At 38.0% G+C, this 17,942-nt stretch overlaps 1 protein-coding gene and 1 long non-coding RNA gene across 2 annotated transcripts in view; one reads left to right on the top strand and one right to left on the bottom strand.

The window, feature by feature from the left end:
* DYNC1LI1 (dynein cytoplasmic 1 light intermediate chain 1) overlaps positions 1–12,365 on the top strand; it is a 26,300-nt gene extending 13,935 nt beyond the window's left edge. The window contains exons 5-13 of the mRNA XM_086742753.1: positions 2,832–3,001; positions 4,182–4,275; positions 5,937–6,072; positions 6,430–6,541; positions 7,803–7,862; positions 7,987–8,031; positions 9,011–9,131; positions 9,301–9,459; positions 11,431–12,365. Coding sequence (XP_086598879.1) covers positions 2,832–3,001; positions 4,182–4,275; positions 5,937–6,072; positions 6,430–6,541; positions 7,803–7,862; positions 7,987–8,031; positions 9,011–9,131; positions 9,301–9,459; positions 11,431–11,543 — 1,010 coding nt within the window. The 3' untranslated portion in view covers positions 11,544–12,365. The remainder of the gene's footprint in view (positions 1–2,831; positions 3,002–4,181; positions 4,276–5,936; positions 6,073–6,429; positions 6,542–7,802; positions 7,863–7,986; positions 8,032–9,010; positions 9,132–9,300; positions 9,460–11,430) is intronic.
* The window catches only part of LOC147601639 (uncharacterized), a 10,501-nt gene continuing 2,733 nt past the window's right edge, over positions 10,175–17,942 (bottom strand). Inside the window, exons 2-3 of the long non-coding RNA XR_015257917.1 lie at positions 17,578–17,664; positions 10,175–11,012 (exon numbers count right to left, since the gene is read on the bottom strand). This is a non-coding gene — a long non-coding RNA (uncharacterized LOC147601639). The remainder of the gene's footprint in view (positions 11,013–17,577; positions 17,665–17,942) is intronic.

The following is a 17,942-nucleotide window of genomic DNA, read 5'->3' as shown; positions in this document are numbered from 1 at the left end:
AATTAGGAGTTATCAAGCCAGTCAAGGTTCAGATAAGTCTCAAGTAGTGATATGAAAAATACTAGTATGTCTTTCTAACAGAAGTACCTTATTTTGGGGGTGAGGGGAAGCTTTCAGAATGAGCACAGCTGAGTTGAATTTACGATTGTGCTTCTTACAGATTTTTCTAGGTAAGAACTTCCCAAGTGACAAAACTTCTTAGCTTTCAATTTTTTTTAAATTTATTTATTTTTAAGGCAAATCACTGCATCAGCTTCTTAACTGTTCCTGTAATTAGTCAGTCTAGAGAATCTGAGACCTGTTCTCTGCCTACCAAAAGTGTAAATGTTGAAAGGATTCATGACAGCATGGAAATGTCTGGGCCCTTTCTACTTGAAGAGTTTTATCATAATTATTATTGACACTAATGCAGCTATATATTTGTTTTGGCATGGATATGATATAGCTCTATCAGTGTCTTCTTATTTCAGTTTAAACATGCAGAACACAAAGATTTTGCAGGATACTGTAAACAATCTGACTGAACTCACATCTTCCACAACAAGAACTTCTGCAGGAGGGAGGAGCTGAGCTCTTTTGGGTGTGGTTTTTGGTTTGATTTGGGTTTGTTTTCAGGGGGTGGTGTTAGTGTGTGTGTATTAAACACTTCCCCAAACAGTTTCAGGGTAGGATTTTACTGAATGTAAGTAGTAAGAACACAGTATCTCTGTTATCAAAAATGTATAGGCTGATAGTGTTGCTTTTTTACTGACTGAGTGAACAGAATAGTGAAACTCTACAAAATCCAGAAAATTTAAGTGGAGTGTCAAGAAGAGTCAAAAACAGCTACTCATTAAAAGTTTTATCTGGTCTCTTGTTCTGTTATCTGATGTAATTTTTGTAGCTATTGATGGTCTGCATGTTGGGTATAACAGAAGGCCTGGACACAATCCAGATGTGACTGGAAGCTGGTTTTGTTTTGAACCTCCTGTGATGTGGCTTCCTGCATTGCTAGGAGGGCAGCAGCTTGACACTGCCAAAAGGAGGAGGGAGGAATCTCGCTTGCCTGACTGCTGGCTACATAGTCCTACTTTATTTTGTGTCATGCTCAGTGCTCCTGAGAGGCTCCTGTGAACTGATTCAACTTGCTAACAGACTGAAATTACTGAGAGTTTGTGTGTGTAGTTTTGTGGAGGTGTGCTGCTGTGTTTGTCTTGCAGTTCTAGCAACTGTACTTAAAAACGGACTCTGTGAGGACTAAGACTGGTATGGGAAGGCATTAGGGGATACAGAGCAGCTGTGTGTGAGGGGCTGTGGCTTGGTCATTTTAATCATGTCTCTAAAGAAGACCTGAGATTGTATTCCACAGTCTTTGAGCTGTGATACACTACATCAGTCCTCCTTTCTACTGTTCTCTGTACTTGCATAAAAACAGTATTTTATGATCATACAATGGGAATTTTAGGAATCCATTGGAGGACTTCTAGCACTGGAGTAGTGCGATTTTTATTTTTGCTTGCAATTATCCCAGAACAGACAGTATGCTGTGTAGGAAAGACTTTCTTGAGTGGCTGGCATATCTTGATGAGAACTCTGGGTTTCAAACACAGTCAATTTGGGAGGCTCTTGGAAGCTCTCAGACCAGACTGAAGTAGCAGCATTCCCCGAGTAAGAGCCTGAGTTGACTGTTCAAGTGGAGATGACAATCTGTGCATGTGTGTTTTTTGTTATTTTGAGCTCCAGGATCTATAGAAAAGTTGCATAATCTTGGCCTACTAAGTCTCTTTCTCCAGGGTGTTAAAATAAGTCTTGCTCTGTTAATTCAACTAATGCTTTTCTAGGAACGAACTCAGAGGGCTTCACTCAGTTTAGCGAAGGTAGCAGTGGATTAACATAAATCAGGACGAAGCAGTGAGAATGTATTGGAGTAGTTAGCTGCTTGTGTGCATGATGCAGCTGAATTGTCTTGCTGCCTGATTCTTATTTTTTGGCTGAATCAGGATGTGCTACTCATGGAAAAGTAATCAGTGGTGGGGTTTGGTAGAATCCAGTTTCTGCTGTGTGAAACGAGATACGTCATGTGAAACGTACAGACATTTTGTGACTAATATTGTATCTTTGTAGGAATAGTAAGTGATTGTGTAATTAGAGGCCTAAGTGTATGTATCAGAACCTGACGAGAGTTACACTTGTAATTTTATCTTTTTTCTAATTCTTGTTATATTCTGACTTACGCTCCCTGCTAAATTTTAAAGTAGTATCTGATCTACTGTAAAAGCATACCAAATATTTAATATGCCATTAACCAATTATAAAGCTAGTTAATAACTAATATTTGTGTGTTCTTTTTGCTTATTACTACTGTAGATTTACTGTACAGAGACAACTGTGGACAAAGGGGGTTTAGGTAGAACCTGGTATAAGGTAGCAACTCAGCAATATCCGTAAGGCTTAATTCTGTTTATTCTAACAAATTGTTCCAATAATATTGCCAAGGAGAATGCAAGGAAACGTATGTCCTTTAGGAAACATATCAAGCAATAATTGTTAATAGCAACTGCCTGATAAAATAAAAATGGTTGAATGTTGTCTTTACGGATGGTTTTATCTGGTCATGTTCTTCTAGCTGCTGATCAAGCAGATCTCAGGCTTGAGATCTCTCAGGTTTGTTTTCTCTTATGCTGCATAGAGCAAACAAATAGTTGGTACTCGGCGCATGCTCAATTTTTTCAACATAAAGAAGCAGAAGTACTGTGCAATCAACAGTGCTAGAGATCGATGGCAGTGGAAATCATTGTTGAAATAATAAAGTAGCTGATCTTTTAATATAACTTTTTTTTTTTTACTTTCAGTGGTAAGAGACTTCCAGGAATATATAGAACCAGGCGAGGATTTTCCAGCTTCTCCACAGAGAAGAAATACTTCATTACAGGAAGACAAAGATGACAGTGTGATTTTACCCCTGGGTGCAGATACACTAACATGTAACTTAGGCATTCCAGTAGTAGTAGTTTGTACAAAGGTTTGTTTCATGTTTTAGGTTTTTTACATATTTTATTTAAACAACTCTGTCAATTGTGGATTTGGGGTGGGAAGCACGTGGTTATTAAGTCATTCTGAATACTTTGCATAAGAACTCTTTAAAAAAGTTCAATGTTGAAGGTTGCTTATCTTCTGGAAGCCCTCATTGCATGTTATTTTGGGATTAGTTTTTCCTTTAGTTCTACCAGTTTTCAAGGAATTGAGGAGTACCTCAGACCTGGTTTTGCTCACAGCAGTGAGCTAGTCATTAAGCAGCTAGACTTCCCCTTGAGCTCCACAGTCCTCCTTATTCTGCAGAGAGTGTTTTGGTAGGTTTTTTAATATTTCTGATCTTTTTCTGAAGATGAATATATTTGAGAGTTCTAGTTAGTAAAGTGCTGCTCTGTTAACTTTCCTCAGTTCTTAGGGTGTTTTGGTGATCTGTTGTGGTTTCTTTTAGATATGTAACCATATTCTTAGTCTAAAGAAAAAATGGTATTCTTAGTCTCTTGTGGCTATTCTTTTTGTTTTGTTTGTTCCGCCCATCCCCTTGACTCTTCAGTTCTCACTGGCATTAAGCATATCACATCTGCAGCCTCTGGCCCACAGTGAAAGAATAAACCTTTTGATGCGTAGGCTGTTCCTTCACTGGAAGGCTAATCCTCTCATTTGAAAAACACCTTTTTTTCTCACCTGCTAGCTCTCTTATTCTTCTCCCTGCCCACTCTTTTTTTTTTTTTCCTCCCCCCCCCGCCCCCGCTTCCACATTTCTTATTTTTGCCTCCCTTTGCAAAGGGTTAGTTAGTAACTGGATAAAAAACACTGTATCCTGTAATACCACAGTGTGTAAAAATACAAAATGGTGGCGTCATTCACTGGGTCAGTCTTCAACAGAGATTTTGAGTTACTGCATTGGAGGGGGCTAGGGAGAGTGAATGATAAATGGCAATCACTTTAACTCCCAGTTTAGTGCTGACCACAGTACAGGCACATCAAGTTATATATTATTTTACAAAAGGTTCAATTATGCTTCTAGACTACCTTAGCAGATTTTTGTTTTTCTCTTCACCACCCACCCCACTCCATCCCCCCTGCCCAGTTGTGAACTGGATGTGTAGCAGCATTGCTATTTCAACAGATAACTGACTGTGGCATATTTAATTTTTTGTTTGTTTTGACAGTGTGATGCCATCAGTGTTCTGGAAAAAGAGCACGACTACAGAGATGAACACTTCGACTTCATTCAGTCACATATCAGACGGTTTTGCTTACAATGTATCCTTTAACACATCATAAAGATGATAATGACTCAATTAAATCTTTGTATTAATTATGACAAGCTTAAAAGAATATTTGCATTTGTACCAAAACAAGATGCAACTCCTTTACTGTAGCTGGCAGCCTGCTTCAGCTGCCCTTACAGGCAAGGCTGAATTAAACTCTTCTGTTTTATTTTATTTTAGTTACACAGCTGCAAGAGTCTAGCATGTCCCCTTACCATGAATTTCTTTACTTGCCTTCATTTCCATATTTAGGAGTCAATTCACAAATCAGCACATCTTAGCTGACAAGCTCCCTAAAATAATAATAAGAAGATAATTAAAGCATGATCTTGCTTCAGATGCACATAAGGCCTGTTATTCTTTTTGACCCAAATATACAGTCTCTTCAGTGTTCAGTAATTCCACAGGATGAGGTGATGAGGGAAGGAAAGAAATGTGAATTGCTGTAGGAAAGATCCACTGGTTTATCTTGTGTTGGTATAGAGACAATGCACATAAGCTGTTGCTGTGCTATTATTTTTAAACTTCTTTTCTTTTTTTCTTTTTTTTTTTTTTTTTTTAAAAGAGTATAAAATACTGTTTAGCATTGTTTAGTCAGCCAGACATACTGAGATCTAGATTTTTAGATGCTACTAACAAGCCTGCATTGTGTCATACCCATTTGTGCTGTGGTAAAGGGAAGTTTAAATGCTATAGGAGAGATAGCAGTTAACAGATGGAAAAATTAGTTCAACAAGCTGAGCCCTCAGCTGAGTACCAAGATGACATTTCGTTCAAAGGGCTTCCAAGATCTAGTTTTTCAAAATATAATTATAGATAATTGCAGTAAGTTTGGTGGATAAAGGAAGAATACCAAATATTAGTAGGAATTAGTCTTTGTGATTGTATATGCCATGTACAACTTAGAATTCTGTTCTAAACTTCACTGAATGGGAATCGGATCCTATTATATAACTTTATTCTATAATTTAATTGCATGCTTGTGGAAATAAATTAGGGAGGTTGGCATTTTTATAATCCCAAAGTAAAAATTACTCAAAACTTTCCTGGCTGCTTTTATTAATCCTGTGCGTAAGCTGTGTTAATTTGATACTGAGCCACGCTGGAATACTAAGCATGGTCTTTTAGTAACTGATATACAGCATAACTCATTTTCCTTCATTTTGTTTGAAAGCAGATCACTGTATAATCTAAGAACTTGCTCCCCTAATTTAAAAACCCAGGTGGGGAAGTGAAGGATCTTTGGCATTTTTGAAGCTACTAGGGTTAATGCTATAGTGTCTGTAGTGCAGAATGGGATAGTGACAAGATACAAGGATATGGCATGAAAATTTTTGTTTGCTAAAAGCAGAACACAGTTTTGAAGGCATCCTAGTGAAACTGTTGCTATTGTGGGCTTTGAAAGTGAAGAGCCTGTACTTTACTCTTAAGAGCAGTAGCTGAGTTGTCCTAAAAAAAAATGCAGAAAGAAAGATTTAAATTACTAAATAGCTTATTTAAAAAATTAAGTGTTGGAAGTTGTTTGACCTATTTCATTTTTTTTTATTCCCCCTCTAATCTAAAAAGTAGATAACCTTGAAACGAACAAAAAAGGGTCACTTTAATATCTCTTACTAACCACTAAACTGAGTTTTCTTTAACAAGTTTATTCAGATGGCGCAGCACTTATTTACACTTCAGTAAAGGAGAACAAAAACATTGATTTAGTGTATAAATACATAGTCCAGAAGTTGTATGGATTTCCTTTCAATATTCCAGCTGTTGTTGTGGAAAAAGATGCAGTATTTATGTAAGTTATTTGCATTATTATGTGTATATGACTACCAAATGTGTTTGTGCAAGACTGTAAAGCAGCATTTAGAGCCTTTTTTGTTTATGATTTTTAAAGTTCCATTTAACATTCTCATGAGTTGGAGTTTGATGAGTGCCAGTGGATTGAGATTACAAATACTCGCTGCCCTAAAGAGAAATATTAAACCCAGGGATCTTGCTCTTCTCTATTATGGTGAACCAATCTCTAACTGGTTGTACTAGTCAATAACTAGCTTGTGCAGCAGATTGGAAGCTAGGACAACTTTCCTGGGATTGCATACAAGAATAATCTGAAGTAACAATAGAATTTAAAGCCAAATAATCCTTTATCTAGTCCTGCAGGTTGGGATAATGACAAGAAGATAGGAATATTGCACGAGAATTTTCAGACACTAAAAGCAGAAGACAGTTTTGAAGATATCATAACAAAACCACCAGTCAGAAAGGTAAATTGAGATGTTTTGGCATTCAGCTGCTTATCTATTTATTTACCTGCCAGTTTACTGACTGTTTCTCTTTCTTTGAGTCTTTGCTTCCAGTTTATTGTAAGTGTGATAAACTGTGTGGGTTTTTTCTTATTTTGTGTTTTTATTTTGTTCTTAAAATTCTTCTCTAGTTTAAAAAAAAAAAAGTCTTTGTTCCTTATAGCTCTTCTCCAGTTTACACTTTTTTTTTCTACCACTGTTGCAGTGTTCGAGACTACAGAAACACTTGTTTTGCTTTTAATACGTATTTGGTATTGGAAGTCTTAAGTGTCATTTAACTGTTGGTCAGATTGAGTCACTATTTTTTAAGAACACTCTATTTTGCTGCTCGTAACTTCATAATGCTTTCTGTTTCTATTGGAGTATTTAAAATAGGAAAGCTTCAGACAGTGTAAAATCAAAAATAAACACGTGAAAACAAGTTCTACCTATATTCAGTATATTTTCTCTCTCATACTATTAAACAAAAAGCTTTGACAGAACTACCTGAAAACACAATGAACAAAATGCCAGCAGCAGTGGATCTCATGCGTACAGAAGTTATTGAAGGCAAATATTTCTATAGCTTTTTCTAACAAAGCTAAGAATCTGGGACTGATCATATTTCCAAGTGTGAATTATTTTAGCTGAGAGAGCTAATACTATGTCCCTTCTGCAATCTTTAGGGAAAAAAATCGAGAGATATAGTACTAAGTTACATCCAAGGAAAATATAACTGATTTTTTAATGCTTTTAAACTTCAGGCTTGGATTATAACTTTTGATAATGATATTTGCCATGCTTGTTTTGGAGAAGTTTTTGTGGGGAGCTTATTTGGAGGGAGAGTGCTTGCAATTTCATGCATAGACTTGGGATCGAAGATGTGTCTGTCCAGTTCATATACAAGTCTGATGCAATGCAGGTGCAGAGCCACTTTTGCCATACTTATCTATAAAATAATACCAAAGTTGGGCCTCGATCAGTTAACCGGAGCATACTGCAGAGCGTGTACATCTGTGAACATTTCTTACAGATCTTGAAATTTATTTAACTTCTAATTAATTTAGCTTAAATGGAATCATGAGGTAGTGGTCTTAAATATAGAAGATGTGGTCTGCAGTCAACATAGTACTTTACACATTTACTTCAGTGTTGAAAGCCTCGGTCATATTCATGGGGAAGGATAAAAGGAAATATATTTCTTACTTTTAGTAAAAATCATGTGAATGTTTTTGTCTTGCAGTTTGTTCATGAAAAAGAAATTGTAGCAGAAGATGACCAAGTATTTCTTATGAAGCAGCAGGTAATTTTCTGTCTATAAAACAAGTGGCTAGTGTTTCATTTAACAACATTCTCAATACAAATTTGAGTTTGTATTCTTAGTTACTATAATATCTAACACCATGTGGATTTGTTTGTTTTTGCAGTCACAGCTGGCGAAACAACCACCTACTGCTGCAGGAAGGCCAGTGGTTAGTAATAAAAATTTTAAATATCATCACATTAAAATTACTCACTTTGGTATACTCAGAGGGTTGCTTGTTTTAATTGCACTATCAAATATTCCTTGCTCTGATTTTTTTAAACTACGCAGTGCTTAAAATCTACCTTGTATACTGCTCTAAAATTGTGACACTTCACAGCTCGTCATGACAACTTGTATTGACAGCAAGGGCGAAATGTCATGGCTTTACTTTTCATATGTTAGAATGCATTTAAACAGTTGACTCCCCTTTCTGTCCCAAGAGTGTGACAGGAAGCCAACTGTGTTGGCTCAATTGCTTTGGTGAGTTTTATATCCTAAATTTGGCACTATCTTTATAGGTATATTAAAGTCAAATGAAATCTATGACATCATCTACATTTAAAATAAAAATAAAATAACTAAAATGTAATGAAAGTATAGTAGGAAGCATGTGATCTTATAAAGATAGTTTTACCTTTTTAGATGAACTGCAATTTTGCAGAAACATGACTTGTTATCCTTGAAGTAATGAGTAATGCTTTTTCTCCTGGGCTGCATTTAGTCCTTTCCACAGTATTGGTGGTATGTGGTGTCTTTCCAAGAAATTTGGTGTAGTGTCTCTATGATCTAATCGGTGCAGTTTTCATTACGGTCAGAGGCACTACCTCGTAACAGATGGATTTTCAAGTTTCTTATTGATGTAAAATGAAAAGTTTTACTAGTGCTTTAGTTGCATTAAAGTTAATACTTTCAAGAATGTTGCACAAGTGCAAAAAAAAAAAAAACTTGTACGCAATCATCAAAAGCTAATCCTGTGTCATTTCAGTTGCATGGGCTACTGCATTATTTAAAAAAAAAAAAAAGAGCTGTGAGAAAAAAAAATGCTTCATTTCATGTACTCTTACCCTGCATGATTTAATTCTGAAGAATATTGACTAGTTCAGCTTTGGAATTTTATTTCCTTTTTTGTCTGTGTGTGTGCATAGGATGCCTCTCCAAGAGTTCCTGGAGGATCTCCTAGGACACCAAATAGATCCGTAACATCCAACGTTGCCAGTGTTACACCTATCCCTACTGGGTCAAAAAAAATTGATCCCAATATGAAAGGTACCTTTTCTTATAAGAGCACAAATACAGGTGGGGAAGTAAAATAGTTGCTTTGCTCGCTCTCTTTAATATGCTTATTTGGACTATCTAACACACACAATTAGTATTTACAGGTTTGTGTTGTGGTTTTTGTTTGGTTTTTTTTTTTTCCCCCTCCCTCCCCTTGTAGCTGGAGCTACTAGTGAAGGAGTCCTGGCTAACTTCTTCAATAGCCTCCTCAGCAAGAAAACTGGTTCCCCTGGTGGCCCTGGTGGTGTTGGTGGCAGTCCAGGAGGAGGTGGCACTGGAGGTGCTGGCAGCACCCTACCACCATCAGCAAAAAAGTCAGGTATGATTAACAATAAAGGGCCAACACAATCTAAATTGTGCTTGGGGGATCATTTCAATTAGTATAGTTTATCACAAACATGAACACTGCTATATTTAACTGAATGTTTTATTGGATATGGATTTTGCTTTTGTTTTCACAGCAAAGTATTACGTTTTTCGGCTCTCAGAGATTACTTACTTTTCCTTTGTTCCCCGCCATCCCAATAAATGGCTTATGCTAGAGGCCATCTTCAGTATTATTCAGATATATTAGGACTTAATTTTAGGTTGATTTTTTTTTTTTTTTTTAACAATACTGTCAGTGTTAAAATAAATTTTCTTTTGCTAGTGATCTAGCTCTGATGAAAGTTTTGGTTGAGTTTGGTGACAGCCTGTAAAATTACTTAGTATTTCTCATATGATGTGATTAATAATTCGTATTCATCTAAAAATGTGACTGCTCTAAATCTAGATGCAGGACTACTCTGGTGCTTCTTGCTATTCCAAATCAAAATGTTTCTGTAGTACTTAAGAACATACCTATACAGACATCTTCCCTTCCCCAGAGGTTAGTAATGCTGCGCTTAGGTGAGAATGCTGGTATTTCATTGGTACTTGACATTAATGTTTACATTTATATAGTAAGAGAAAAAACACCTTCCTTCCCACTAACATTTTGTGTAGACTGACCCTGAACTTTTTTTTTTTTTTTAACATGTATGCCCTTCCCTTTTTTTAAATGCAAAGCTCAGTTGGCTGAGCAAAGTTTGAGGACTTCCTAACCGGCTGCAGGCAAAGTCAGCAGTGCTAGTTTGAACAGCACATGGAGATTGTTCAAACAAATGCAGCTGATGCAGTATGAGATGCAGAGAGCACCCACTGAAAAATCCTGTGGGGAGTGGCTGCCAGTGGGTTTGGGTGATGCCAGGCAGACAGAGGCGCAGCACTCCAAAAAAGTGGTGTGTCCAGGGCCGTGGCAGAAATTTCAAGAACAGAATTAAACTACTAATAAGAAAAAAATGTTCTTAGAAATTTCCTACTGTGCAACAAATGAAGGGTTAGCATGTAGCCAGTTTAAGGTGGCAAAAGGACTAAGTTTTTAAGGATTTACCATAAATAAAAATGTTTGACTTAGATGTGGCCTGTTCACTTTTCCTAGTATTTCCCATCTTGTGTTTAGTGTTATCTATAAAACTCGCTTTTTAAATCTGAAAGTTGGCTCTTAAGATAGGAGTTTGGAATTTGATCATTACTTTTCCCTACAGCAGCTATGGGAAATTCCTCTGCTTATTAGTTGCAGTATTAGCTGCTTTAATTCAGATACAGTAGTATCTTGCTTTAAATTATTGGAAGAGCAGCACAATACATCTGTCAAAAATTAGCTTAGTGGATAGTTCCTATTAATTTGCATCTTCAGAAAGGATGCTGAGACATTGCTAAAACTGCATGTGTGTCAGAATTTTCCTTTACAGCCCGAGATAGCACGCACACTTGTCATGGTGTTAGACTCTGTGCGGCCTTTTCCCATGTTGTCTTCTCCATCCTTGTGATAGAACATGGCAGGATAGAAACCTTGATGGGGGAGTAAGAGTTAAGAGTAAAATGGTGGGGGGAAAAATGGTATGAATAAGTATTCATAACTGCTTGCCTTAATAGACTTCTCTGTATGTTATACTTTACATTAACTCTTCATACACTGACAATTAATATATAACTATGGAAGTTTCTTTGAGAAATCAGAAATATAGAAGGAATGTTGCTTTCTCTCTACTACTTCCTTTCTGTTTCTTTTGGGATTTGGCCCTGTGCCTTTACTCTGCACCCAAAATGTGCAGTAACAATTTCTAGGATTTGTCTGATGCAAAACCATAGTTTTTCTGGTTTACTTTTTTGTTCAGTTTGACAGATGTTTCTTGAGAATTAAAGATATTATAGGCTGTCCCAAAACTGTTTCATAAACGTGACTGAATGATATGCATTTGTTTTGTAGGTCAGAAGCCAGTTTTAACAGATGTTCAGGCAGAATTGGACAGAATTTCACGAAAACCTGAAATGGTCTCTCCTACAACACCTACATCTCCCACAGAAGGTGAAGCATCTTGAAGACACCAAATAAAACAAATTGTTCAGTTTTCTGGGATAATTAAAACTTGCCTCTGCCTCTTCCTTCAGTGACTGGAACTAAAGAACTGAAATATCTTTCAGAACACAGAGTTGTTGTCTGTCTTTCATATGTGTTGCCCAGCTTTACAAAAGGGAGCTGTACAGATGGAGAACGGTTATCACATCATGTAGGAGTACTGTTCACAGTGCAAGAATAGTAAATTATTTTTTTTTTCTGGGTTTTGTTGAAAAGTCAGTGTAATTCTGTAAAATTGCAAGTATGTCCACTTAAGTGATAAGGGTTGCTTAGAAAACTGATACACACCACAGGCACTTAATTTCTTTTGATTTCCCAACCTGTTAGCCAAGTTTAATAATATCTTAAATAGATGAACCTCTACAGGAGAGAACAAGTACTAGTTTTTTAATTCCACAAAGCTGTAACAACAAACTCCAGTTATACTTGAACACTTAATTTAGAGTATGGTTAAAAAAAAAAATCTGGTTTTGATCTCCACTAAGATTCACACTGCATTCAAAAACCCATGTGAAAATTCATTCTGGATATAAGACTAAATTTGTGGCCATTTTTTTTTTGTTTTTATCTCTGATTAATTTCAGACACTGAATAAAAGATGTATAAAGAAAAAGCAGAGGTTAAATGTACAGATTATCAGTATCCAGATTTGTCTATATATATATGGCTCAGCCTTAATGTCCCCCACTGTTTCCCACATCAGTTATGGTTTACAATTGGTCATCAAAACTGTAATCAGTTAATAAAGTATTCTCTGCATTCAAATTTAAATAACTTTCATTGAAGCCATGGTGTTCTTGCTTGTTTACAGTTAAATCTAAGGAGGTAGTGTATCATGTCTTAAAACATGCTTTTATATTTTACCTCTCGGTGAATAATATTGCTGGTAGATATTTAAACTTCCTTAAAACGTCACTTCTGGAAGGAGGTGGATAACTGCAGTTTTTGTTCCTAGGAACAAAACTAGCTTATCTGACTTGGGTGGTTTCTGCTGTAATGTCTTTTAAAAGCACACTAGTTACACTAAGGATTCTGCTGATGGCTCCAGTATATTCTCTAAGAAGTAGCTGACGGTTAGGACTCTACTTAAGCTTTCAATACACAAAAGTTGAGCATCACTTTACTGTTTCGTGTCAAGTTTGTGGTCACTTTCTAATGACAGCCACAGAATAGAGAGTGTAACAAGTATATCTTGATCAAATGAATACCAAGAGAGTTCAGGTTTTTCAGTTTTTGAAATCAACAATTCTTAATTTCTCTGACTATTTAGAAAACAACAGAAAGGCTGAAGAAAAGGGGGTAAATCCTCCTTATTTTGAACATGGTGGTTCTCTCCTCCAGTTTGTGAATTCTGTAGTTGTTCTAGTGAATTACCTCCATATTTTCAAAATACCTAAATGTACCTAAGAACAACATGTCTGTTGTTGCATGTTGAACTCCCTAGAGTTAACATATTTGTTAAAATTTACTCAGAATATTGAATTGTAGACTGACAAGTTTCAATAGAGAGTCTTAACTATGGATCAGTTGTTCAAACTGGAGTCCTTAAAAATTTGCTTGTGGCAGTGATTCAGTAAAGGTGACACATGGGGAAATGCATGACCTGCTGATGAACAACTGTATAGAATAAATAATGTCTTGAAGTAAACAAAATTAAGCTTCCAATCATGGATGCATGGCATGCATTGGTATCAGAACAGTTGTATAGATTCTGTATGTAAACTTTTTGAAACAAAATTTGAAATGTACTTGAGAGAATGGGTCCTGCTCATATCATCTTCAGTATGCTTCCTCGTACAACTGCAGTGGTATGTGTTGGCAGGGTGAAACTTTGGATTTTAGGGCAACATCTTAAATTAGCTGGTACTGTCCAGGTTTTTGAAAGAAAACTTCAGCTTCTGCAATCTTTAATGTAGTTCATTTGAGCATCTGTCAAAGCACAATACCCTTTCTGAAGCTGGAGAACTAGACATGTAATATATTAAGAGCTCCTGCGCTAGGTGCCCTTTTTTGTGGAGGCTGGGACAGGGGAAAACCTTTATAATGAGTCATTATAATTTCACTTCCTAAAGTTGGCAAAATGTCACTTCTGCATATTTAAAGCTTCTAAATGTATTTCTTCCCTAAACTCTGACAGCTGTTTGGTTTTGGTTGGGGAGGAGGGGGTGTTAATTGTTGTTTACAAATTATTATTTACAAAAAAAGCTAAGAACTTGGTCTGTCTCTCTACCATGCCTTTTCATTCTACATGACTAAAGTAGCCTGCTTCCCTCCTCAAAAGTCAAATTCCTCTGACACTGCTGTCGCTATCTACAGCCTGCTCATGCTGTTTGGGGAAAAAGGACTTTTAAGGTATCTTTACCACAAAAGCAAAACATGGGAGAATGTGTTTCAGTGTAACCTGATGGCTTTGGCTTCTTGTTCCCCTCTGGTGAGACCAAGGCTACAGGGCTAGTTGCTTTGTCCTCTTGAGCTGCCATTCCCCTGATGACTGCTTTGCTGAGAGCAGACAAAGCGGGATTTACCAGAACTATCATGCACAATTAGCCTGTGTTACAGGAAGGCCCTTTTCACAAAATGTGGTGCCAGTGAATCCTTCTCCCTGTTCTCCTTCCTTCACCATCAAGTCAGGCACCAAAACTAAGTGAGAAATAAATTGCGTAAAACAATGAAGATAACTTGCCAATGATACTTCTCCGTAATTCTTTATTGTGCTTTCATGCCCTAAGCTGTAGATGAGTTAGGTTTGTGATGATCCCAATTTTAAAAAGAGGAACCGCATTAGTAACTTGAATTTTGCTTCTAATCACTCCTGTGTGCCTTTAATACTTCTGTGTCATTTGGTACAAAGCTTCAGTCTAGCACACAAGATGCAGAAAGCAAAGAGGTAATACAAGAACTACAGGGGATTTTTGATAAAGAACAATTCCTACCTTTTAAATGTTGTGCAGTATGAATACTGCAAAACCACTACAAAATAAACCAAATAAATTACTTTAGACTTTAAGGGCTGGTTCTGTGTAGATGAGGAGCTGATTAGCTTCAAACTAAACTGTTTCAGGGGAATTTTACAAATCTCCTCTTTCTCTTTCTCTACCATGTTCCTACATCAGTTCTTTGAATATACTGGTTGTAATAAAGCTGTTCTGCAGATTTTAAGCTTGAAAATTCAGAGTAAATGACCACTTTATTTCCAGACAGTTCGTATTTTTCAGCTGAAAATGGCAGTCTCTGAGATGTGCTGTGAGTCGCAGGTTGTATGGACTGGCTATTGTGCTATACTAACCTTACATTTCTAGTGGTACATCTGAAATGCAAGTACCAGCCTGTTGGGCTGCAGTCTCTTCTTGGGGAGCAAACTTAATTTGCAGCAGGACGCCTGCAGCTGCAGAACCACTGCCTATCGAATACCTCACGGCTTTATGCTTCTCTGTGCCATGCCAACACATGCAGAAGTCCACTGACAAAGAGCTGGCCTAACCCTGCATTTGGGATATGTAGAGAGTTGAGGGGTTCTTTTTTTGTCTTGTGCCATAGGAATACTCAGAAATAGCTGTTAAAAATGCTAATTCTTCATCTTTAGCTGTTTAAAAATCCCACATTCTAGCACGTTAATATGGTGATCGGGGCTTGTGAAGTTCAGTTGCAATACTGAGCCCAAAAATAGAGCCTCAAGAGCTCAAGAAGCTTTAGCAGATGCAACATGTTCAAATCTTTTCTGAGCTCTTTGTCACAGTACTTGGAATATTCCATTTGCTGGGTAGTCATCCTGTATTTACTTCATGTAATACAGAGGGCCTAGAGTCATGAACAAAAGCTGTTGAGATGCCCGTGTGGGAACATCAGAACCGAGACTAGGGGGAGAGCCATGCCTCCGACTGGCTGACTTCTGTGGAGCTCCCCAGATTGTGCAGTAGCAATAAACTCAACACCCTTTAAATGAAACCGAGTCCAGCTCCTTCAGTATTTTGGGCTTTTTAGCTGCTTTCCCATTCCTCTACTTCCTTCTCCCTCGCCCTCCAAGAAGAAAAGCAAAAAACCCCACAACTGCATTTACGAACGTAGGAAAAGGAGAATATTCATTTGTGAGGTCGGTGGAGCCCTGCTGCCAATTCTGAGTGTGAGGGACTCATACGGTAACACAGCACTGAGCTAGTGCCAAGAACCGCTGGGCCGTTACTTTATAAAAACAGCGACGCAACCCTGGCCTGTACCCACCTTGTTCCAGTGGCTGGCATCTACTCAACTACTTCAAGGAGCTCCAGTCATGCTTTTTTGTAAAATATTTCAAGATAGGTGGCAAAGGAGTAGTAACTGTCACACAGCCGTACTGTGTCCACTGTAATCTCCCCTAATGAGGCAGCTTTCTCAACTTAATTGGTATTGCTTTTTGGTCACTATGGTGGGTATCTTTGGAGAAGATGTAATGAGGGAGAAAACTAGGTCACTCATCACTAATCTGCTTCCACCCATCTCCCACTCTCTGCCTGGCTGACTGGAGATGTTGCCTTAACTCAGGGTCTAAATCTGGGGCTGCTTTTCTGCCACCATGTCCTGCCTTCAGCTCTGGTCCTGCCATTCCAGCAGAGGCCATGGGAGGGTGGCGGGCGGGTAGGAGAGACTTCTCTTTGTGGAAAACTCTGGTCAGGTGTAGCACATAAACAGACAGAAATGAATAGATGTGCATCTGGAATGGGATTTCCATTACATCACAGCCAGCTAATGACGTTATTTGCATTAAACAGGTTTGTTATTTATTGTAACTGTTTCGATTTGCATTCCCCCTTTAAAGGAGAGATACTGTACTTGAAAGACAGTACTGATGAAAAGGGTGAAGAACACCTGCAGTTTGTGTGAACAGCAGCATTTGTATATGTTAACATAATGCCTGAAGTATTTTTAAGCTACGGGGTCCTATACTGTTGTACAGTTTTCATTCCTTCTCTGTCACATGATCTTGCAGTTCCTGTCACTTTGCTGTTGTTTTGCTTTTCCGGCACCTCCTTATAAATAAATAAATAAAATGGCCTAAATAAGTTAGGCTTTAAATGGCAAGCTAGCCTTTATAATTCATGCATCATTGATATGTATTTCCTGGAGAAGGCCTGAACAGGGAAAACAACTCTTAAAGACAGCAATAGCTAGAAAAAAGTTGCCATATATTTTATCTGTCGTAGGCTTGCCTTGCGTTTTCTGTCTTCTTTTGTGTTTTCTGGAAAAGCAGTCTTTCCTCAATATTAAAACCTGTGTTAATAATCTAGTAATGCTGCACTGGTAAAGATTCAAAAGGGAACAACTACAAAATAGCCTTAGATGCTACCAAACACCTTAAAAGGAGAACGGACAATTGGTTCTATCTCCGTTAACTTCTGTGTCCCTCAGACCACAGCACAGCCTAGTCACACACTTTGTGGCTTTGGAGTTGTTCAGCCAGTTTTGAAATATTATCAAGGAAGAAAACAAAACAAAAAGGGAATTTCCTTCAGAAGAGAGATGCCAGCTTCTGTTATGTAATCTTGTTTACAATGTACTAATGTAAAAGATCGGTAATAAAGGCACTGGGGACTCCTAAGTGGTAACAGTAAATGTTACTGACTACACCTACCTGCTCAGTCCTGCAGCCTGGGATGCTGCCAGCAGAGCTACATTAGACTCATCCCAACCCCAGGCAGAGGCTAGGGCACACCCATGGTGACACCTCACTTATTTTAGCGGAAACTCCCATGCCTTGGGAATTGCGGGACTTGCTCTACTCATTTGCCTCTCAAGCCATTTCCTGCAGCCGAACATCGGTTATGGCACAGACAAGTCTGTACCATCCTGCCTGGGGACCCTGCATGTTCCCCTGGCTTGTGCCGTCTTACTGGGAGAGGTCGCGCGTACTGCCCGCTGGTACACACTCAGCACAGAGCTTGGCCCAACTGCTTTTACCTGGCCCATCCTACTCCATCTGTCCAGTTAACGGCGGCCCTTGGCAGAGTTAAAAATAGCACCTACCTCATGGGTCACTGTAGAACACGCATCTTTCCACATCACTGCGCAGTTCTGAAAGGGAGGCAGTGTCTGAGCAGCCTGTTCTGTTCCCTAAGCACGGATAAAGCTAAGGTTAAGGAAGCAAATCGCCATCTTTTCTATTAGTAGATTGTATTTGACTGAATTTAAGTGAAGTATATCTGAACTTGACTCTGAACAACCATAATAGTGCTGTGGGTAACACATTAATCATAGAATCATAGAATCATAGAATGGTTAGGGTTGGAAGGGACCTTCAAAGGTCATCTAGTCCAACCCCCCTGCAAGGAGCAGGGACATCCCTGACTAGGTCAGGTTGCTCAGAGCCTCATCCAGCCTGACCTTGAATA

This window comes from Chlamydotis macqueenii, chromosome 2 (assembly GCF_036417535.1).
Source record: "Chlamydotis macqueenii isolate bChlMac1 chromosome 2, bChlMac1.mat, whole genome shotgun sequence".
Taxonomy (NCBI): Eukaryota; Metazoa; Chordata; class Aves; order Otidiformes; family Otididae; genus Chlamydotis; species Chlamydotis macqueenii.
Note: the sequence above shows the minus strand (reverse complement) of the source record. Positions and strands in the feature narration are given on the sequence as shown.